Source organism: Chaetodon trifascialis, chromosome 3, assembly GCF_039877785.1.
Source record: "Chaetodon trifascialis isolate fChaTrf1 chromosome 3, fChaTrf1.hap1, whole genome shotgun sequence".
NCBI classification, from domain to species: Eukaryota; Metazoa; Chordata; class Actinopteri; order Chaetodontiformes; family Chaetodontidae; genus Chaetodon; species Chaetodon trifascialis.
The window spans coordinates 14,016,978-14,041,076 of NC_092058.1; the positions used below are offsets into that span (position 1 = coordinate 14,016,978).

At 38.8% G+C, this 24,099-nt stretch overlaps 1 protein-coding gene across 2 annotated transcripts in view; it reads right to left on the reverse strand.

Annotated features, from left to right (window-relative positions):
- The window catches only part of cfap20dc (CFAP20 domain containing), a 32,850-nt gene extending 19,365 nt beyond the window's left edge, over nt 1-13,485 (reverse strand). The window contains exons 1-12 of one of the 2 annotated variants that reach the window (XM_070959672.1): nt 13,465-13,485; nt 13,235-13,324; nt 12,089-12,182; nt 11,920-11,992; nt 10,798-10,912; nt 10,507-10,654; nt 9,978-10,124; nt 6,223-6,395; nt 5,997-6,105; nt 4,377-4,487; nt 4,159-4,275; nt 2,435-2,757 (exon numbers count right to left, since the gene is read on the reverse strand). In XM_070959672.1, the coding sequence (XP_070815773.1) occupies nt 2,435-2,757; nt 4,159-4,275; nt 4,377-4,487; nt 5,997-6,105; nt 6,223-6,395; nt 9,978-10,124; nt 10,507-10,654; nt 10,798-10,912; nt 11,920-11,992; nt 12,089-12,182; nt 13,235-13,324; nt 13,465-13,485 (1,521 nt within the window). Of the gene's footprint in view, nt 1-2,434; nt 2,758-4,158; nt 4,276-4,349; nt 4,488-5,996; nt 6,106-6,222; nt 6,396-9,977; nt 10,125-10,506; nt 10,655-10,797; nt 10,913-11,919; nt 11,993-12,088; nt 12,183-13,234; nt 13,325-13,464 lie in introns of both variants that reach the window. The other variant, XM_070959671.1, reaches the window with a different exon arrangement.
- Nucleotides 13,486-24,099: the final 10,614 nt, after the last annotated feature.

The window sequence follows — 24,099 nt, forward strand, 5'->3', positions numbered from 1 at the left end:
TGCTCTTTGGCCTTTTCTTTCCAGGGCCCTTTTTTCTTTCTGCCTCTTTTGACTTCTCTGTGTTTCTCCCAGTCTTGCCCGTCCTTGACCTGTTCATGCAACAAGACCAAAACACACACTGGAAAATGTGTCTAAATCTTACCAATCAATGACAATATTACATGTGTTACAAATGGTCAAATTTCTGAATATAAGTCAGCTTATACCAAAAGACCAGAATCATGTAAATAATTCATTTCTCTCATTTGGTGTTTATGTCATACAGTGATAAAAAAAAAATTTGCAACTGATGTATTACAGCTGGTTTCCTCTTCAGCAGGACAGACATCACAATGGTCAGACAAAACAAAAAACAAAAGGTTGGAACTCATACACACAGCATAACATTGTTTAAGATGAGCCATCGCAGCTTGCTCATATTTAAACTGTACCTTATCAAACATGCTCGATGATAACTGAGAAACCAGGTGGCCTTTCCTGTTGATATATTGCATCTGTCATTATATGCATATAAACAATGCACACTTGATTACCCAATTGGTGTGTGCCTGGTTAATTGCTACTAACACCAGAAACCAAACATATTGAACCTCCTGACCGGTGCTTCCCTGCCACAGTTGCTGTTATTGAGGAAACAAATCTTTATTAGTGCTTTTTTTTTGTTGCTGCTAATTAACAATTATCCCGATGCCAATAAAAGTAATTTCAATCCCTTTCAACAAAGCTCTCCTGTGACTCATCCAAAGCTGTTCATCTAATCAACAGTATTGTTCAGTGATGTTTACACTGCCACACAGACAGGGTTAATTTGGTTTGCAGTCAAGCAAGTTGGTGCAGATTTATAGGAATACAGTGAAATTTTATATTTATACTAACAGTACCCTACTGCTTTTAATCAGGAATGTGTTTCTCTTACTGGTAACTGAACTGCAACAACTGAGGTTAAAGAGTGGCCAGTGAGATGCAGCATTAGCAAACTGTTTTAGTTAGCCAGCAGTAGTCTGATAAAGCTACGGTAAATACTCAAACCGAACATCTGACAAAAGTAGTGAATAAATGTGAACTTCTGATCTTGTTTAATAAAAAAGTGGTGGCAGATGATTTCAGTGTGTTAATTTAAAGAAGAGATCCTTTAAACATAACCCCCAGCATTTCATCGTGAAATGCTGCAATTAAACTTTCTGAGTCATGCATTTTCTCCCATCCTCAGCTGTTTATACAACATGCGACTACAACAGAGTTGTTATCAATTAATTTCCCAGAATGCCAATGGACATTCCCTAAAAAGTTTGCGTGTTTTTTAAATGTGAAGGCGGTGAAAAGAATAACAAACTCTATAAGCTATATAACACATTAGTATCGATGGGAGAGCAAGTTTCCAATCTAAACCACAAACAGATATGCCAGTAGTTGCTGCACACCTACAGTCAGACAATCCAGAGTTCAGATGCATGCTCCTCTTTCAGACAGTAGGATACACCAGGTCTTTTGAAGAAAAAAACAGAAAGAAAGAAGACGATGTCCTGCACATAATATTCTACTACTGAAAGGAATTATTTTCCCATGTTAGCTGGGTGACACACAACCTGGTTGTGTGTGTCCTCTGCACACCTTTCAAAAAGCAGATGCTAGTATTGTACTCTCTTTCTATTTTTTTTTTTGTTTTGTTTTGTTTTTATTTTTGTTTTGTGTTGTTTTAGGAAGCAGTTCCAGGAGGCATTACTAATAATAAGCTAATAATAAGTTACTTTTGGCTTGTAAACAAAATAAAATGCCAGCCAAGGAAACTGAAAAGGTTGTGCTGGTTCAAAAGAGGTGGATATAGATAAAGAACCAAAAAGTTATGCAGAATCTAAAGAAAAATGTCAACTCAGGGTAGAGAGCACCATACCTGCAGTTTACAAAGGTCAGCATAAAAAGAATTACATTTTTTCAAACAGAAGCTCTTTCATTCTGCTTTTCTTCCCAGGCCGCCCAGGTTTGACATCTTCACATGCAGATCTGCTCACGCACACAATGCTGATAATAGTGAGTCTTGAGAGAGCGCCTGATATACTGATACCAAAACCTGACATTTACTGTTCATGTTTTAGTGATATTCTCCCGCTTGATTCTATTATAGATTACCAGGAAATATGTCAAAAATGGCTAAAAAAAATTGTATTAATAAACTAATCAACTGCACAACAAAATAAAATTCTTAATTCTGAATTATCAGACTTGTTATAAAGATTACATTTTATTTATTTACTTTTTTTTTAAGTTTATTTTGAAATCTGGTGTTTGTCCATACTATTGGTGCATGTGATGTCACACTAGTTCGCTTATTCAAGGCAGATTGTCAATGGTGTCAGAGCAACATACCGTAAGATGCACTTCGACTGTGTGATTTAAAGGACAGTGTGCATGTGTCTCCCCCCGAGAGCCGACATACCTCATCACTTTCACTTCCGATAAAGTCATCTTCAGGCTGGGCTTCGTGCCGCATCCCACTTTTGCTCTGAACCTGATGATTTCCCATCTCCATTTTCTCTTGGTCACCCCGGCCCTGCCCTCGCTTGGGTGAGTGTGGCTGGGATAGGAAAGTGAACACCTCCTCTTGCAGAGTGAGCTGGGGCTCAGACCCTTCATTACTCTCCCAGCTGCTGCAGGCTTGCAGGTCACAAGACAAACCTGGCCAGAACGAGCAGGAGACAGACTCTGCTGTTGTGGGAGAAACTTGTGAACCTTCCCTGACAGGACTGCAGCTACACTCATCTAAAATAAAATAGAACATAACATAACAAAAACAAGGCAGTTTTAACCAACGTGGAAGTAAATTCTCCTTTTGAAACACCCATTGTTGCACATGAATATTGATGAAATAAAGAATTCAGGGCTTTGAGTGTACAAATTGTATGAAACATGAATAAGTCTTTCAGAACTGAGAGAAAGACTTAGTGGAGAATAATAATTGGAATCTAATTGCAGTGAGTAATAAATCCTTTTTAAATTCTTTCATCATGTGGCTAATGTCATTCAAGTTCATTTGATTATATGCACATAAAAATGTATAACAATATGTAAAATTGTAATGAATTCCACTGCCTGCCAAACGTGAGCATTAATTTCTCCTGCATTGACATTTTTGTAGCTTTTGTTAATAGCTCTGCTATGCTAATGTCTTAATGAGAATATAACAATATAAACAACATAATCAGTAGAACACCAGTTTACTGCAAAGTTGTCATTCATGAAATAACAGCTCTTTACAAACACCCGTAAAAATCAAACTGGCTTGGACACCTGTTTTCCAAGCAGGTGGTTGGTTTTCCGCTGTTTAATCTAGAACATTGTTATGTCTGGCACTATGTTCTTGAATATAGATCCAGCAGGGTAAAATCTTTTTCAAACTTAAGTTGCATCTATTCATGATGTGTGCATGCAAGAAACGCTGAATCCTTAAACTCCTCGATGGGGCTGAGCTCACAGAAAGAAGCACCTCTGTCTGAATGAGTGAGCACATTTGAACCTCTCAACAGTATAATCACTTTCTCTAATTGCCCACTGTGTGGCAAACCCTAGGCCCGGGAGATGTCCCTCTGACTTTTATTTAATGTGCCACATTACCATTAATGAACTGACTACTTTCTGTCTGTGGGCAGGGCTGCAGCAGAGGAGCTTATTGCTGTGGAGAAACATCCACAAATGAGCTTTCAGAGCACGCACACTCATTTTGTGAGGACAATGCTGGTGTAGGTGTGTGTGTGTGCGCGTGTGTGGGGGTGGTGGGGGAGATTTTCGTGAGTTGGAGTTGGGGGTACTAAAAAAATCAGAAAATGGCCTTGACGTGGGTTATGTAAAATTTAAAAAGGGGAACAAAAGCAGTGGTGTATGCAGCCTAGAATGAGGCTCATTAAAATTCATGCAATATTTTGAAGCGATCTAATTCATAAATTAGGAGTAGGAATAGCTGTGTTTTTCTCAAGTATGAAGGGGCTACTAGGTAAATTCAGAACAAAAAGTAGACATCAATATCACTCAACTGGGAATATTATTCTCTTTTGCCCCATTGCCCACTGTCCTTCCACACTTCTCTAACCATCTCTCCAACTGAGAGTGCACACATCTTCCTGCTGTCCTGCTCCTCGGTCTACCCACAGCAGGTGTGGACCTCACCTCCTGTTAGGTGCTGTGTCCTTTCTGCTCGAGTCAGAGGCTCTTGCCTGCTCTCTTGCCTACTGGATGGAGGTGTACATTTCTCCCTGGTTTTACTTCTCTTCCTGTGGCCAGCATCTGAAGGGAGCGTTAACCAGAATTAAACATCTTACCATATTACCAAACCACACCCTATATTTCCACATATGCACAGAATATAAGAAGCAGGGCCTGCTTACCTGATGAGGTTAGCCTCTCTCTTCCAGCGCTGTAGACCCATAGATTCTTAGATCCTCGCTTCTCAAACACTCTGTCTTTTGGGGGATGGGGCCGTAAACTGCCAGGTGTTCCTACATACAGTTCTTTGAACATTAGAAAAGCTTTATAACACAAAACAGTCAAACAACAATGCTACTGAAGCTTGCCAGAAGTATATCTGTGAACTGATTATGCACTGTGAAAATCCCTATTAATGAAGGCATTTTAGTAACTGAGCTTCTTACATTCATTCAGTGCAGAGAGAATACATCCAGCTACATTATGTTCAGCTGAATTAAGGAATTTTAATCATCCATTTTTGCATTCAGTCATGCTCAAAAGATGGCATATTACCAACTGTAAAAGCTGTTATTAGAGCCATAGAATAACATATTCTGCAAGCGCTGGACTCTTGTTTTGTTGGTTCTCATGTAGTGCTTTTACGACTGTAGAGCACACAGAAGAATAATCGTATGCGCTCTTAAGGCGAAGAAGAATGAGAAAAATACAGTGTGCACTTTCACAGCAAGCAAGTCACACAGCTCTAACCTTTAAACATTATATTCACATGCTGGAAAAAAGAGGCTGAGTGATTATCATCTATGAAGATGTGTCGAGTCAAAACCAACTGGGCTCACCAGCAAGCTCCTCACTTTCTAAATGAAGTGGGATTGTTTTAATTCAAGTTGTTATTCTATCAATGTCCATAGATCAATGTTTATGTCACAAAAGCACATTTTCCATTGTGCTATTTAAGTTTAGTAAATAACAAAAAAAAAAAAACTGTGATTTTCTTTGTTGGCAAGTGAAATGGAAAAAGTGGTTTTCAAGCACTGAACTCAAAATCCAACATGTTTGGGGGCTCCATTGAATTAGGAGCTAGTGAGGGTTTTGGTAGTGGCTGTATTGATATCTCCTCAATAATTAATTATGATTGCAGAGTACTTGTGCAAAAAGTTGAGCATAGAAAGTAGACAATGCTTTTTCCAAATAATTTTATAGCTTCTGCACTCTCTGCCTCTGCAAGTTTCCAATTATATTAATTCTAAATTATAAATTATACATTTGTCTTTTTAGGTCATTATCACTTTTTCTGCTCTATATTCTTACCCATCAGTCACTTATTAAAGGGATACACTTATCCAACATCTCACCTTATACACTATATACCTCCCTGCAGCTCCCTTCTTGACTTTGTTTGCGTTCGGTGATTGCTCACCTATTATTAACCCTGCTTTTGAAGAAAGAGCAAGCCAAGTGCCTTTTTACGATTACTGCTATACCTCTGCATCCTTTCTTTCTTTTTTCCACGTTAGCTGCTTCTTACTGTGTACCAGGAAGAGTAGCAGCAACCATATTTGGCCAGATAATCAGAAGATGATTGGCATGGTGACCATGCACAACAAACAAAAACTTGGACCCAAATATGTGAAAAAATACATGGTACATAGCCAGCTTTGGTGTGGAAAGTGCAAAAGAAACTAAAGCTTGCCATGTAAGTAAGTCAGTATGCAAAGAAACAAAGCAATGAATGGCAGTTTAGGTGCAGAAAGCATGCAGACTTAACAAAACAACAACGATGAACATTTATTCAAATTTACCCTTAAGAACAATGTTGGAGGGTTCTCCGTGTGATAAGTTCTCACTCGATTTGGCAATGCTCTGATTTTCTGCAGTAACTTTTAGGTTCAATCTACAGGACGAGGACCCCTGCAGGGCACAGCAAAAGAAGAAAAACATATTCTATTTTGCACTCAGAGTAAATTATGACATGATGGCCCAAACCATTCAGCTAGATGTATGTTATTATGGGATTCAGGCATTTACCATATTAGAGTTGAAGAGTGTATTTATATCCATTCCATCTGAGGCTGCATTGCTTTTTCTTCCAATTTGAGTAGGTGGTCCTGAAACTCTGGAGCCTGAGGCTGTGTGTAAAACACCCTGGGGCCTGGTTCTTCGATAACTGGTTGATCTGGCAGTGGCAGACTCATCAGAAGCTGCAAAGAAATCCCCATTATTCATTGACCATTATTGATTTCCTTTAGAAATTTCTTACATCTCACGCTCATACATATTCTACATAAAATTAGAGGTATACTTGACTTGTGGTACGATATTACTAAGTCTTTGGACCCCAACTACCTAGCAAGTAGGACTGCAAATTTTAAGCAGTTTCCTTAATCTATTGTCAGTCACGTTAATGATCAATTAGCTACTGCGATATCCTGAGGTTATGCTTCAGATTTACAAGAGTAACATAGTTCAGACAGATGAAAAATGCAGGCTTGCAGCTAAATCAGTGTGAAGGACTTTTTAAGATCAGTGAAAAGCCACTTCACACTAGCCACAAAGCCCTTTCAAAGTCACTTTTTTTTTTTACTGTGAATAGAGAACTTTAAAAACATGCCTTTTTGTACACTTTTTGAGATGTGTTACACTACATTGCAAACATAACCAGAGACGACTATAAATTTTATCTGAAGTCCTGCTGCTGAATAGTTGAGGACAAGATTCCACTGCTGTTCTCAGTTCAGTATTACTGACATTTTAGACATGATTCCGAATTACAGCCTATGGTGGTTGGACATACTGCTGAACTCATTGAGTTGATGTTTTTCTTTAATCTATCAATCTGTTCCATATCATCATGTAAAAATAATGGGCTATAGTGAGAGTCGTGGTACGGCCACGACCTGACCCTGCCAGGGCTCATTAGGACCTCCTCCGCAAACAGCAAAACACACTCTCTCTGATCCTCACCAGAGCAGAGAGCAGACACTTCCATTCCACAAAACACACAGGATCGTAAAGATGATGCAGACAGAGCGGAGTTGGATGCACTGAGAGTGAATAAAAAGAAGAAGTCCTTTGATGCAGCACATTCAACACTCTGAAAATGACCCAGGTTTAGGGGTGAGTAAATTTCAGTGTACTTCAAATCTGCTGAGGCCCATGAAATAATGTGGAAATAATAAGGACTAAAATGAGATATATGGTAGTTGAAAGACAAAAAAAATATTTGGATCTGTGAAAATTTACTGACCTTGAGAAAAACAGAATGTCTTTGGTGTGTGAGATAATCACTGTTTGTTTGCTGCTGCGTGACAAAAACTGCTGTGGCTTACTTTTAACAGTTTCTGACAGATTGGGTGCTGAAGCAACAATATTCACCAAGCAACTCTGTCACAGCTAAATTGTATGCCCACTTTAATAGCAATCGTTTTAATTATGATTAGGAGTGTTATGCTAATAATGCAGATGCTAATTATGAAAAGCTATTTCTTGTGTGTGGTTACTGCTCTCTTCTATGGGCACTGCCGGTTGACTAAACATGACTTAGACAGCTGTCAGAACAAATAAATAAGCGCTGATAAAAAGGCCACAGAGGCGGCGGAACTGGATTACTGGTGCATGTCTTTTTATATGAGGAGATAATTGCAGCTCTCTGAGAACAGGTGAGGTACAAATGAACACAAAAATGAGGACCACAGGAATTTCATATGAGGAAAACAAAACGATTATCATCGCAGTCTTTGTGTGCGTTAACCATTTCATCTGCAGATTATGGCTGTTATCTTGTGCTGTAAATGCATAAATTGACTCCTGCAGTATACCTGTTGTAAGTTCATCTCATCTGCATTAGATAAGACATATGCTAAAAGTATGTGGACACCTGAGTATTACGCTTATATGTGATTGTTGAAAACCATGGGTATTGAAATGTTGCTGCAATAGCCTCCACTCATCTGGGAGGGCTTTCAACAAGATTTGGAATCTGACAGCAGGGATTTGCTCCCATTCAGGCACAAGAACATTAATCAGGTTGGGCACTAATGTTAGCAATAAGGCTTGGCTTACAATCGCTGTTCCAATTCATCCCGAAAGATGTTGGGTGGAGTTTGTGCAGGAGAGTTATGTGTTTCCACTCCAAAGTTGCAAAACCATTGCAATGCCATTTCTTGACCTGTCTTTGGGTGTGACGTCATGTTGAAATTTTAAAAGGCGTTCACCAAACTGTTTCCTATTTTGTGTTATATATCATTGTATGCTATGTATGTAAGATTTCCCTGAACTGGAACCATGTGCCACACTATAAAAAGTAGACCAATACCATACAATAAAAGTATGTCGATGGCTATATAGAGTAAGTTGCTTGTTTTGTTGCCTAAAGTAAAATGTCTTTGTTTAACCTGAAGTTCATTTCTCTCAGATCGTTTAATTAAGTAGCAATACAACAGTGTAGAAGCAAAAGTCCTAAATTTAAAAAAAATTACCTACGTAAAAGTACATATTCTAAGTATTCCCATCAAAATACACTCAAATTACCAAAAGCACTCATTATACAAAATGGTACAGGAGCCAAGAACAGCTGTGCTTGCAGTTGTTATTTAATGCTGTTATCTCAAGATCATATGTTAATTATTTCGTTATCTTGAGATAACAAGCCTTGTTTATTCATGATAATGGGTTAATTTATCTCATTATCTCAAGAAAACAAAAGGACGATTTCTCGAGATACCAAGATAATTTATCACAGGAGAATGATTTTCTTTCCTGGGGATCACAGAATAATTATGGTGAACTCATAAGTGACTGTCTGGTTCATTTGATCACACTTGATTTCAGCCTTCAAGATCACTGTCATGACTCTCAGGGAGGACTGATCTGAATGCTACCTCTAACCGAAAGACACAACGCTATTTCTGCCTTTGTTCTGCCTCTGCATGTGAGACCCTGATTGAAATACAGTCTGATGTGTTGATCAATAATGGGTACTCTTTGATCTGACATTTTCAGCTTAAATCACTTGCTACAGTTGTCAAGACAGCATCTATGTATGCTGGCACGACACCCATGATATCTGAAAAACATTAGAAGTAATAAGAGGAAACAACGTTTTGTTTTCTCCTGATAACAGGCTGATTATCTTGTTATAACCAAATAATTAACTTGTGATCTCGGCATTAAAACAAAATAACTGCAAACACGGCCATTCAGAATCATATATATCATTGGATTATAATTATGGATGCATTCATGTGTGAGCATTAATTTATTTTTGCAGCTAGTCAAAGTGGAGCCAATTTTAACTACTTTAAGATAAAATAAGATAAAACGTGTCTTTATCTTTATTTGATCATTATCTTTATATTCTGCTGCGTAGCCTAGTCCATTAAGATAAATCCTAATTATATTATTAGTTGATAATATTTTGTAGTAATAATTTGAATCTGCAATGTAACTACTAAGATAAATGTAGTAATGGAGTAAAAGGTGCTACCTATGCTGAAAATGTAGGGGAGAACTATAAAGTAGCAGAAAATGGAAATAATCAAGTAATGTAAAGTGCACCCAAATTGGAAAGTTCTGGTTGCTTGCCCTGCAATCGGCTGGCGACCGTTTCAGGGTGTACCCTGCCTCTCGCCCTCAGCTGGGATAGGCTCCAACCCCCCCGCAACCCCGAAAAGGGATAGTCGGGTATAGACAATGGATGGATGGATGGTTAGTTACTGATTAGCTGTTACTCCTGACCACTATTTACTGATTAATTCACAGTCCTGTGGCTTGCTCTAACCTACCACAGTCAGAGCTCAACTGTCCAGCCCTCATACCAGCCTTCTGCAAATTCTCCATGTTCAACACCTGAGTGACATAGTTGACACCTGGGGGGAACTGGCAACTGCGAGGGATTGAGTCCATGTGGCCAGCTCCACTGAGAAATGTACCTAGATTAAAATGAGAACAATCTCAGATTTATCCTGATCATGGAATAAACCAAAATAGATTCTCACAGCATAACATCTCACGATACACTGCAATCGAGAGAAAAATACAAAATGACTAGCAGCCTTTACTGGCAAGCAATGCAGGTATGAGCTGAGTAGCACCTACTGAATGCAGCCGCTTGTACCGCTGAGCCACATTTAAGTTAAACAAAAACTACCGCCATGCTCTTAGCCAACTCAAAGTGAAGACCACTGACTTGCTTCAATGGTAAGTGCTTAACTGTTGTATGTCTTTAATAACCACTCAAGGGGTTGACCTTTCAGGTAAGCTGATAAAACTCTAATTTGACATTAATCATTTAGGTGTGATGAACTCCATTACCATCATCTGACATTCCTGCAGGCTCTGTTTTCATGGTGAAGATTCTGCGGACTTTACAGGTAGCGAATAAAGTGATGACGTCCAATGTCAAAAATCCCTTGAACAGTTCACTGGTGAATGATACAAGGTCGATGCACAAAGCAGACCACTGGGACAATGGAAACAATGTGATTTTGGAGTTACAAGGATCCCTTAGAGATACAACTCAATGAGTTATGAACGCTACATAAAAAAGCACATAGCTGAAAGCAAATACTAAAAGAATTTGTCAAGGATAGGGTAGATACTTACAATATTACGTTTCAATCCTACAAAGGGTATCTTTGCATGCAAAAGAGTGGAAGACAATTCTTTATGCACTGTTGATAAGTGAAGCCTTCTTTTCAGGTGCTCTACATCAGTTATCCTGTGAATAACGGACAACAGAACAGAGCTTCAATTATCACCATCATCAGTGGTGCCGCTAATAAGTCTAGACCAGAGAAAGCCACAAGGTCTCTATGGTAAGCTCTTCAAGGTGTTTTCACTTTAATTTAATGCTGTGAAGTCAGCTGTCACAATGCACTCTAATGGAAGAAGAACAGTGACAATATTTCCACAGATTCTTTAAATGAATATAGTGCGTAGGAATGTATTTGAGTATATCTTGCTAGTTTTTTTTTCTACAGTATACAGTTTCCATGGGCCATGAATAAACAAAATCTAAACAGCAGCATCTATAATGTACACCACAGCCAGTGTCTCTAATACATTTAATTTTACTATGGAGTGAATTCACACATTTTTTGAGTAAAAGAAAAACTTAAAAAAGCCCTGATCGCATAAAGTGAATAACAACATTGCAAATGAGAAGTGAAGAAATCAGAATGATGTTCTTCTTCTGCTGACTAAATGTAGGAGTATCAATATACCACTGTATGTTTTCACATTTGGCTTATTCCTTTGTATATAACCTTGCAAAAGTGACTGTGGCTGGCAATATGAAAGCCTTCTTTGTCGCAAACAGTATTTTAATCACAAGTGGTTGTTTAAGTAATTACATAACAGTCATCACTGATACGATGCACTCAGTTTTTCAGGTATCTCATGGGCTTTTCCGACTAAACATAAACAAGCTGTGTTTTACTAATTTGTTCAGTGGTCTGAGGGGAATTCACTGGGGTTCAATAATTATTTTCTGCATTTTACTGTGCATTATAACATCAAGTATTCTCTTATGCAAGAAAATATTCCTTTAATTTATTAAACATTATTGCGGCAACCATACCCTGGTACAATAACAGTAACAAAATTCCTCTATCGACCAGAGAGTTTAAGATTTATTGAGCTGTACAACAGCTCTCACAAATGTTCAAGGTGAGTTCCAAAGTACAAAGAACAAAAAAGCATAAAACTCTTGTCTGCTGTACTTACACAAGCTCCACGGAAAAATCTCTGCACTGAGGAACATTCACTTGTAGGACCAAGAATCTTTGGAGAAGCCCAACTGTGAAAAAAAAATGGCAAAGAAGTAAACTGGTTTTCACATGTGGGCACATCAAAGTATCTTTTACAAATGGGTGAAAGTATTGTAGTGACTTACGAGACATTTTCCCATTCTCTGGCATCTGCATGTTGATTGTCTGGCTGCTACCCTCCAGACAGTACACAAATCCTTTGACTTCTTTATTATACTCCTAAGGGAAGCAATAACACAGGAGAGACCTTGCTAAGAGTAAGTCCTTGCTAAGTATGACCAGTATTGTGCACTGATAGTGCCAATGCTGTCAAAGACTGCAAGTGTATGCATATGAATGAGGTTTGAGATGGAAAGTCTGTGTCAAGAACAGCTATGACATAAAAATCTATTGTCTGCAATGACTACTAAAATAGAGTAACAGAGTCACAGCATCCCTGGTAGCCACTTTAAAATTATCACATAAAGTTAAGAGTTGAGACTTTTCTCTGACGATGCAATTCAGTGATTTATTTGACTTATTTTAACAGTTTACTACTAATCTCTCAAACAGTTTGTATACTGTACTAGCATCTCAAATTTTCAGGTGGCAATCTGCACATTTAATTCGGGCTGCAACTAGCTATTATTTTCATCATCGATTCATCTGGTGATTATTTCCTTCAGTAGTCCATTAGTTGTTTGGCCTATACAATGTCAGAAAATGGGGACGTCCCCAAATGTCTTGTTTTGTCTACAACCCAAAAATATTTAGCTTACTGTCATAAAGGAGTAAAGACTCCAGAAAATAATTAAATATAAGGAGCTGGACTCTGAGAATTTTGACTTTTGTTTTGTTTTTTATTGACTCTAACCGATTAATCGCTTATGAGTAATTGAACAGCTGACAACTAATCCATAAATCTTTGCAGCTCTACCTCTGATGTAACCTATCTAGAATGACACCTATGGGAACTACAGTGGAAAACAATGTAAACATGCTGTGGACCCTTGCTGTAAGCCTTTGGAAGCTTACAGCCTCCAGTTTATTAGGGGTTCATTCATGCCTATGGTGATCATTCAGACTTTGTAAACCATAAATTTACTGTATTTAAAGTCCTGCACCAGACTGTATTTGTTTCTGTCTAGCCAGGCCCTGCATGCTAACTTGACTTAGCTAGTAGAGGACAGGTTAGCTAGTTACATGTCAGTATGTGTAGTAATGAGCGTGTTAAATCTCCATGCCCATCTCTAAAAGTAGGCTAAGGTAAGCCAGGTGTTCTGAAAACTCACCTTATGTATGGATGACGGCCCTCCGCAAAGTTTCCACTTTGCTACAGGGTCCTTCCCCTGTCCGCTGAAGATCTCGACCACAGCTCCACCCTGCGAGAAACAGCATTATGGCTATCACTAATTAGCCTGCGGCTAACGTTACACCAGGCTAAAGCTCATGTTAGCCTAAACACAGGACAGCATGTTATTTCCAACGAGCATGGCTTTGAAACAGAACGTGTCTGCGTTACCTGAAAATTACCCCTGAACATTTTACGTGACGAAAGAGTTTCAAGCGTTACACTGACAAACTTTGAGAACAAGCAAGTCAAACGCTAGCTAGCTCTGAAGGTGTAGTTGTCATTAACGCCGGATAAGTCTCCATGGTTACCTGACGCTTCTCCAGCAACCAGTAAGCGTTTATCGTTTGAACCAGGTTGCCGTGGTAACCTAACGTCTAAACCAAGGAGCAGAGACTCAGAAGTAACGGTTGAGTACGTGACATGGATCTTTGTTGTCTTCTACCTCTCTTTTGTAAATTTCAGTCCAGTGTTTTTTTTTTTCCAGTTCATATACTTTTCAGTGTCCCGTCCGGATGTGCTGAGGCACACATCCACCGGATCTGTCCTGTCCTCGGTTCCATTAAATGAACACAGCTGTGAAATGCAATTTCCCTGCATCACAGTGCTGTGAGAAAACACAATCCAAAGCCCATTTTGGAGAACTTCCAGCGAGGCCATTATGTGGACCCAAAGTGAGCAATGTTAAGTCATTGTTAAAAAATAAATAAATTTAAAAAAAAAAGACTAAATGTATGACCATTAAACTTTGAAAGAATTAAAAAAAAAAAAAAAAAAACTCAGCTTGACATGCTTATTTTCACAAGCGTTTATTGCAGGTTATTTTTTATTGAATTCCAGCACTCTTCCCAGTCGCTGCAATAGCTTGACAGATAACAGAATATTTATCTGTCAATCAAGAAAGACAGGGCAGAGCTGGCTATTGCTTTGATCCGAATGAGAGGACAATAGCCCTGTGTAGGAAGGCTTTCACTTTCCAAAATGCTGATAGCAAATGTTTTCTTTTTCATCTCTGGACTCCTCGAGAACAATAGAATAGTCCTCATACGACGGTTCATAGAGTGCAGATGCAATGTTTAAATAAACATCGTACCAAAAGATGCTGCAAGATAAAACTGTTAAAAATAGATCTGTGTTAAAGTTGGATCTTGTCTTGAAATGCAAAAATCCATTATTGTGTCATTGTCACTTGCTTTGTTTACCCTGGCAGCAGGGCTATTAAGAGATCAAAAAGATGTCTTTTTAATTAGCTCATGAGGGAGACCACATCCGCAAGTACAACTGTATGGCTTACAGCTTATTAACATGTTTTCCATGTATCTGACTTCAAACACAAGGTGGTCTCAGTTATTTATGGATATAGAACAAAAGACGCCACAAAAAAGAAATCTGTCCGGTCACACCTGCAGTGAGATTTATTGTTCTTGAACAAACGCCACTACAAAGTAGATATCACTGTCCCCATTTTCAGATTTTTCTGTGCTCAGACTCGCTGTAGCAATACCAAGCGAGAACTAAGCATTTCTAAACATTTTCAGGATTAATGGAGAGAATGTGTTGCCATACCAAAGAGCTGTTTGGATGCCAGATCTTCCATATGCAGCCACTTCCATGGGTTGGTCATCAAGTCTCAGCCCTCGCTGGTTGTGTCACGCAGCAGATCTTTAGGACACATATGGGCAAGGATTCTGTATATGATATCACTGTGTCCAGATGGTGTCAACGTTGCTTACTTCTAATTATATCTGACGTAGCTGATTTTAGTGTATGTGTGTTTTGGCCACATGTCCTTGCACCAGTTTCACTTTCACAGCAGTGTGCGTGCAGCAGCTTCTTTCTCACGTCCCTCCTTATAAAACATCAGCCCTCTGGGTTCAGCACATCGTTGGGTTGACATGCCTGTGATTTTTACATGTGACATTGTACCTCTGCACAGTAAATGTGCTAAAATGTACCTCTTTCAAGGCCTCCACTGCTCCCCTGTATTTCTTATAGCTGGAATGACTAAAAGCTTTAACTTCAACTTGATGCCCACAGCCCATTGTTGCCGCCCCTTTCTTAGCAGAATCCCTCTCTCACCATTTGTTCCTCTTAAATGAGGACACGCCTGTACAAATTGGTGCAGGACATTTATTGCCCTGTGCATGGTCTAAAGGTCAAAATGTTCACGTCACATTGATTGAGCTTTCCACATAACTACAGTGGTGATAAAGTGGAGCAAGTGTAGCACTGGTAAGATATGTAGGAGTATTATAAATTGTACCTTTTGTGCTTCTTACTGAAAAAATCTTTCTTGGTACATGTACAAACATAACTACAGTATGAGCTGCTTAACTTTACCATAATTAATTCTTAACCGTAATGAGGAGGACTTGTGTGCAGTACTCCTACTACTGTAGTAATTCTTATAGCTGCATCACCTCTGGACTCACAATCACTGTAAAGAGTGCCCCCTCTGCTTTATTATGACACTGTGTAGGATTGTAGAAGATAGAAATAGCGCCAATAGAGCGTGGCACAGTGAAAGTTTCATAATTGACTTTTTTTTCTCTACAGGAATGGCTTGACACTGATTGGGACAGACAGCCTCATTAAAATAAAGCCTGGCATGCAGTGAACACTGACGACGCCGGTATGGAGAAATCAGTTAATAAATCAGTGCTTGTTAGCATACTTAATTATGACTAATTATTCACTCATTATTTTGAAAAGAATCTATTCATTTGCAAGAGTCAAAACACATCAATTAGTGTAGACAATGTTAGTTTAGATATACTGTGGAGTGACAGTGAGATGTTTTTTTTTGTTTTTTTCTCATTCTTGTAACCATATTCATGTTACTGACATTCCAAAAATATTTGGTTTATGAAAACTATGATTGAAATAAAGAAGCCCATATTTACACAGTATTTTCTTTCTTTCTTTTTTTTTTTTTTTTGGGTGGGGCAACCAGGCTACTGAGTGCAGGGAGTGATCATCACAGATGAGCCGCCTGACTAAACCGCATCTCAGAGTATATCATACATACAGCAGCTGACTTCTACCATAAACCTATTTGTATTGATCCTGTCTGTGTTTTTCTTCCTAATGTTCATCATCACTGAAGCATCTTTCAGAGTAAAAAATGTAATCATTCATCACAAGACAGTATAGAAAATGGTTTCCCAGAAGGCCAAGTAAGCTGTACAACATATTAGAAAAACCACTTAGATCCAAAGGTTGAAGTTTGAGAGTGGATTTGAAATTTTCTAAATGAATTCATTAATTAGAACTGAGAAACTTTTTTTGTTAGTAGGTGCATTCATGACTGACTTTTCTAACATTTCACCAAAGGGAAGACATTTTAAAAGCTAAGAAAAGAGAAATATGAATCCTTACACCAAAGCCATAGGTGAAACTTGGTTATTTAAGCTGCTTTTGTATCCACGAGTGATCATTCACTGAATAGTAGAGAGAGTAACGGAGCAACCTCTGATTCCAAAGGGCCAAATAGAGAAGGTGAAGAAAATATAAATAAAAAAGCGGCTGAATCACATCTCAAATATTGCTGTAAACTGCACACATATTAGGTTTTAGCAGCAGAAAAGGATATCAGATGCCCTACACTGTATGTCTTTCAGATCCATGATGGTCAATGATCAACTTGTTATGTTGTTGATGTAGAAATCGTGATTTTTGAGACTGGTCCTGTTGTTATACTGAATCTATTCTGGCAGCTTTGTCTGATGCCAATACACATTTGAGATAAAGATAGTTAGAGAGTTATCTAAAAATGCTGGTTATCAGATTTCCCCAGTTGTCAGAAATGTAATTGCCAGGTACTCATTGGAGTCTTATTTGCATTCAACAACTAATATGAGCCATCTTCGTAGCAGTGCTTGTGATTGGGATTAATACATTTGAGAGTTGAAGTTCAAGGAGGTTTTTATGTTATCTTTTCTCCCCCATGCGCCATGAACGTTAAAATAGATTTATCATAAGTTACATGCTTGTTTCACCTTTTCATTTGTGACCTACTTTAATAAAATTAAAGACGGGGACAAGTACTGTTCAAGCCACCTTAACAGAATCTGGACACATTAAACGTGCAACCTTGAATATGCAGCATCTATTTATATAGAAACTTGCCCTTAGACTTGTCCAAAGTTCACAATGACAAACTAATCAAAGTGAGAAGTTCGTAATCAGGGTCATTACCGTCCTTCATATTCTCACTTCCTGTTCTCGCTGGTGGCAAGTGGGACAAATTCTCAGCCACTCTGACCTCTTTTTTGTATTCCACACAGCTACAATTCTAACCTTAAAAAGAAACTAATTGGGAAAATCATAAAGCTTCTCATACCCCGTGTCTGCTCATATTCCCCAACAAGTGCTAATTTACTTCAGTCCAGTAAGCCCCAGTCCTCTGACCCACACCCCTGAACCAATCACAGACTACTGCAGATGTTTGCTCTGACTTAACTGTTTCCTGTCTGCGGTTATTTAGGGTTGAATTTCTGCTGCATAGCATTCAAATAGAGTTTGTTTACAACGTGTGTCAGATGTTACAGTGAGTAATTTAACAGTGCAGTGGGAGCTGGAACAAAGGGGCTCAGCCTGTGGCCCAATAAACTGTATCACCTTCAACAATTCGTCTTTTATATCTGAAGACATATATAGGTCACTCCAGTCTTTATTATGTTCTTCATCGGCTTGGATTCAGCCAGTATACTGTGATTGCTAGTGAGTCAACGTGACAATGTCCATTAATGTAGCAATTATTAAACTAAAACAGAGCTTTATTTTCACTGCTGTCCCAGATGAACATGGACATCGAGATGTCAGACATGGAGAGATTTACATAAACAAAATATAACCCATAAGCCATTTAGGCCTTTTCTTCTTCTTCTTTTTTTTTTTTTAATGAAAGACATTCTGAAGCACATGTGTGAGTGATAAAATGAATGATGGCTGAACTCCACTGAGTTGCTTCAGTTTCAGGACTCTGGCATTTTTCATGCTGGCTGTGAAAAATTTGCAATTAACATGTGCTCAACAAAGCTGCAGGTAACAGTTGAGATTTAACGACCTAAATGATTTGGGTATTTTTTAATCAGTAAAAAAACATTTAACACCTCAATAAATACATTAAAAAAAATCTCAAGAGAGAGTTTCAGGGAGCTACTTCAGATTTTTAATTGTACGTAAATGCAACAGCCCTTCACAATGAAGTATTTTGGTGTATTTTGCCCCTGTTATCTTCCAATGCAGACATGAAACACCAAAAAGTTTCTCTTCAGTTTGAAATCTCTGAAATCTATAAGATGCCGAGTACTGAGGTGGTGAATCAGAGAATTTCCAACCTCAGACATCAGTGATGATCCCTCTGCTGATGCTGAATGCGCTGAAATGACCTTTCTTACTGCAACGCCACAGTAATTTGATCTGGAAATAATCACGTCTTAATTCCCCACGTATGCAAACACAAGTTATGAAATGATAAGTTTGGCATCAGCTTGTTCATGTTGGATTACAACTTACTGTGATCCAATCAAGTACCACCCGAGAAGAGAAGACCTGCACGGCAAAGTAAGCTGAAAACAGATAATGAGCAAGGGACTGTTATTCAGTAAAATTAGCCTGAGGCGTGAGCCAAAGTCAGTAAAATGTGTGTCATGAGGGAGAGTGTTGATTAATTTGTAAAAGTATGTCGTTTCCAAATTACACGTCTGCTCTGAAAGAATGGGTCACCCTTATGACAGGTGATAATTCACATGCATGGCTGCATACAGGCTCGCTGCTTTCAGCATTTAAGGGTTTACACTGCTGAATTTGGATAATCATGTCCGCCGTGAGAGGAGTTTGTTGCTCGGGCTGCAGGGAGGCAGATAAATTAAGAGAACACGCACTAGTACCTCTAAAATACTATCTGTCTGTGTGCTTCATCTTTAACACAGCTGTGGCCGGAGACACGGCTTTGGAGCAGCAGAGATTGATGAGCGTGTCTGTGAAATGGAGACACTAAGCTGGTGATCTTTGAATTGGCTAGGACCACGAGGCACATGATGGAAATACATTGCCTTTCTGATCTTTGTGAAGACAACTGGAGAGCTCTGCGGCAGGTTACACACGCTTAGCACCACATTAAATCAGCGATGTTCAACAATACCCTCCGCCCCCACTAGTCTAAGAGTGGCACTGACGTATGATGTCAGAATGCTGATTCTCTGCTGAGTCCTGGACACAAAAACCTGACTGTTTCTTTAATTCTTTTCAAGTTCGTGCATCTAATGTTGAAGGTGAAAGTTCCTCAATGCCTGCTCTTGTATCTTCTCTGTCTCTCTGCTCCTTGAACAAACCCTGGCATGCCAAGGCCACATGTGGGATAGGGGAGATAGAAAGCTTATTATAACATGTTGCCATGCAAATTCACTACAAATTGAACTACAGAAAAAAAAAAAATCTTCTATATTTGTACTGCTGAAAAAAAAAAAAAAAAAAAAAAAAAAAAAAAAAAAAAAAATATATATATATATATATATATATGTGTGTGTGTGTGTGTGTGTGTGTGTGTGTGTGTGTGTGTGTATATATATATATATATATATATATATATATATATATATATATATATATATATATATATATATATATATATATATATATATATATATATATATATATATATATATATATATATGTATATATATATGTATATATATTCCATGTGGCTTAATCCACATTTACCAAAATAAAAGCTTTAAAGAGAAAGTACCTGCATGTCTTTTGGGAAAACAATACTCTCCCTGGTATTGCCCATGCCTACCAAGCATTTGTGGATGGGTAAGGTTTTTTGTGATGAAAGTCAGTAATGATCAGCGCTTTTTGATATGTATGCACACAGCGTGTTATTCCTCTAAGCACTGCTCACTGGATAAAGAATTCCACACAAAGCAACCAAAGCTGGGAACACAGAGTCTGTTACCTTGGATTGAAAATGGTGTATCCTGTCTCAAATCATTTTGATGGCCAAAAAATGTGAACGGAGCTGGAGAATTTTTATGGCACCAGCGATTACTGCAAAACCTCCCTCCACATGACAAGAGCTGGCAACACCAAAGTTGTAGGTTGGCAAAGCCGTCGGCTCATCCTCATCAGGTTCTAATATTGCTTTGGCAAGGTAGATGAATGGTGAGGCAGACAAATGGGAGATTTACAGGCCTCATTATTTTCCACTCTGATTTTACTTTCTGCTTGTTTTTGCTGAGAGACTTTAATCTGATCATGTGAGGCCTCCTCTTTGTATATAATACTATTCAGTTATTGCGGATTTATTGACTCTCTGTCGGGTTGTTTCTGTCATTTAAACTGCACAATGGGCAAACAGAACAGTTGTTGTTTGTAATTTTAAACGCATTTATAGCACAACACAGTAATAATTAGATGAGTTTTACATAAGAATAATCATTTTCAGGTTGCTTTGCCAGTTGCAACTGATTCCATTTGAAATTGATCACAATATTTATATGGCACATGACAACCCATGGAGACTGGATTCACAACTCCAGTGGTGAAACACCATTGCAGTGCTTTGGTCATTAAAAATAGTCTGGCTCCCTCTCTATTCATGTTTGTTTTGTTCCTGTGTCCTCAGTGAGACCTTTTTTCCAGTACTTAAAAATCCAGCAAAAGCCAAATACACCTCAGGTTGACTTGACTGACAAGAGCAAATTGGAAGCCTCAAGATTCAACACTGCAGTCTATGTGCGCCGGGAGCTTTGACAAAGGGAAATGACGAGCTGCTCATCTTACCGATGTCATTGATATTTTATTAATTGAACGAGTCAAGCACGCAGTCCGTCACAAGCCGTAACTGTAAGGAGGCTTTGTGCTCATTTAATGAGCGGCATGCTGCTGATGGACAGTCCAGACAACTGAGAAGCGGCGGAGGGAGGAACAATTTTTTTAACCAGCTCAATTCTCATGTTGTTGGACAGCAGTGAATAGATTCACGGCTGGTTCATTCGACCTTTCTTTGTGGGAAAGAAAAAGACGTTTTGTAGCTGTGTGTGTGTGTGTGTGTGTGTGTGTGTGTGTGTGTGTGTGTGTGTGTGTGTGTGTGTGTGTGTGTGTGTGTGTGTGTGTGTGTGTGAGTTGTGGAGAGCGGGACAGACAGACAGAATGGGTTATTTTCTGTGGTAGTTGGCATAGCTGCATTGAGAGCTCAGTGGTGGTTTTGTTTAACCCTCGAATTGCACAGCAGTGCCAACAACTGCACATTACTGGCTACCCAGCACACACCTACACCACACGCCAGCCAAGACTGTCCTGTCATTTTGTAATTTCAAACAAAACACAGTGTTACCTTTGCCCTGTCATTTTTGTTTTTAGTCTATATATAGTCTCAGGTATCATCTGAGATTGTTCTCATTCGAATTCAGACACGTTTCTCAGTGGAACTGGTTTCATGGACTTGATCCCTCGTAGATGCCAGCTTGTGTGTGTGTGTTTGAGTACACCGCCCCGGAGGTGGGCTTGGCTGTGTGACAATGTTGTGGTTGTTAGTAGTTTCCTGCAGGTTGAGATAGCTCGTATCAGCAGAAAAAAAAATCATATATCTGCAGTGCAAGCAATTTGGTTTATGGCTTTCTTTGTTGGCTTTGTTGTTGTTAAAGACCCTCATTGTGTACAGCTTGGTGCCAAATTATTTCGAAAAAAAGAGCATGCATTCACAGTATAAAGACTTTTTCATGCACATGTGGCATTAACCTTGAGTCACATGTGTGCGCACAGCCCTGTCTCATAGAGATTACATTTCTATACAACAAACAGCAGCAAACATGTTTTAAGAGAGATGTAATGCCAAATTTCATTTTCTAATAATATGGTGAAGAAATGTTTTTGATTAAAAGTTTGGATCCTAAACCTATCACCGATAACATATTCGAATTGTTTTCTGCCAAAAACAGGCAGCCTTAATGCACTTGTAGCGACTATGACCACTATTCTTTTTTTTTTCTGATTATGTTCAGGCACTAGCAGCTCTTGGTTAATGTTGCAGAAAGATGATGGTCTATTTAAACAGAAAAAGTCAGTAGTGATGTCAGATGCCTGACCTTAACCAAAGTGCTGTTCACCACAACAGAATTATGAAAACTATTAATACACAAACACAATCTGTGCAGCATTATTAACTGTATTTCCATAACATTCACAATGACTGCTCATAGTGCTGACTCCTCTCACTGTGAGACATATTCACCAGCAGTCACTCCATGCCACAAACTTGCCTTTCTTTCTTTTCACTTCTGTTTTCTCATTTGTAATTGCACTTTTTTCTGTGTGTATGATGTTCGTTAGTACAGCATGCCGTACTTTTGTGTGTTCGTGTCAGCGCCTTGGGCCGTGAGAAACGACATTTCATTCCCGCGTACTCTGTGTGCGGAAATGACACATAGACAAGCTTGAGATTGAACTTAATTTCTCAGAGACACGGTTGGTGCGCAGGGGTCTATGTGTTATAAATAGTGTGAATGACCCTGTAGTGGATGTAGCCCTGAGAGCAAGAGAGTCTTTTTCAGGGGCAGAGCCTGTGCAAAATGTAGCAGCAGTTCCACATATTAACTCTACTTCTGTTATCTGAAGATCGAAAGCTGTTAAAGACTTAGTGGACACAACAAGATGTGTGTTTCAGGCAATGTTTCATGCAAAGTGATAGGATAGAAAGGTGGAGCTGCTGCAGTCAGTTGTAGTTCACAGATGAGAAATAAAACAAGCAACAAAAATAAAAAAAATCTTCTCAAACATGAATAATTTCTCCAAAGTATCTCCTCATGCTGTGACACACTTGCTGCTGACGCTTTGATTACATGGATGTCCTGAGCTGAGATTTATGAAAAGTACTTTTATTTCAAGAATATAACCCTTAAAAAGTCAATGGCAATCAGCCGCAATTCACTTATAAGATAAGAGCTGGGGAGAGTGACTGAGAGCCGGCCTGCCTACACTTTCTGTTTAAGCAAACACAGAGGCAGTACACTGACAACAATACCACAGGCCGTGGCAGCATTGATGAACAAGAAAATAATGACTAATAGCGTTTGAGGAAGGAAGTCAGGGTCCTGTGCCTCAATATGATGGGAGGAAACAGTTGCTGTCAAACTGAGTCTTGTCACTACTTTACTCACTTTTAATGAGGAGCTGCCGAAGTGCACAACACACCTTTGTTTTAACCCGTTCACGAGAGCATAACCGCCGTCGTGTTTTCGTGATCCCTGTGTCACTGAACACAGACGACATGTTAATCAAAACATGCCACGTGCTTTGTTCTCATTAGTGCCAGAAAGAAAAAATAAATTGTTTAACTTGGCTCATGATATTCTGTAATCCTTGTTGGTCATTTTAATTTAATTTGCTGCTGAGGATGAGACATTTGCTGAAGCAAGCTATATCTTGAAAACATGCTTGCACATAATAATGTCCGGTCCACTGGGGGAATTTATTCACCTAATGTGCTTGCATTGCCACAAGCTAAGATTGTCTAATGTAATGTAGTTATTCCTAAGTGGTGTAAAGTTGTGTGAGTAAGGACTAATCCATGATGCAAAACACAGTGAGGCGTCAGTAGCTGGTTTTAAACTCAATATATGGATACTAAGAACCACTGAATATGACTTATGGACCATTGCCAAACATTTTAAATAATTTATTATTGTTGTATTGTTGTGTGGAGGTTATGAAGAAAAAGTCAGTCCATGTCGGCATTGTTATGACCGCCAAATTAAAGCCGCTTTAAATAATTTTTCACAACCGGGGGAAGAGAGGCTC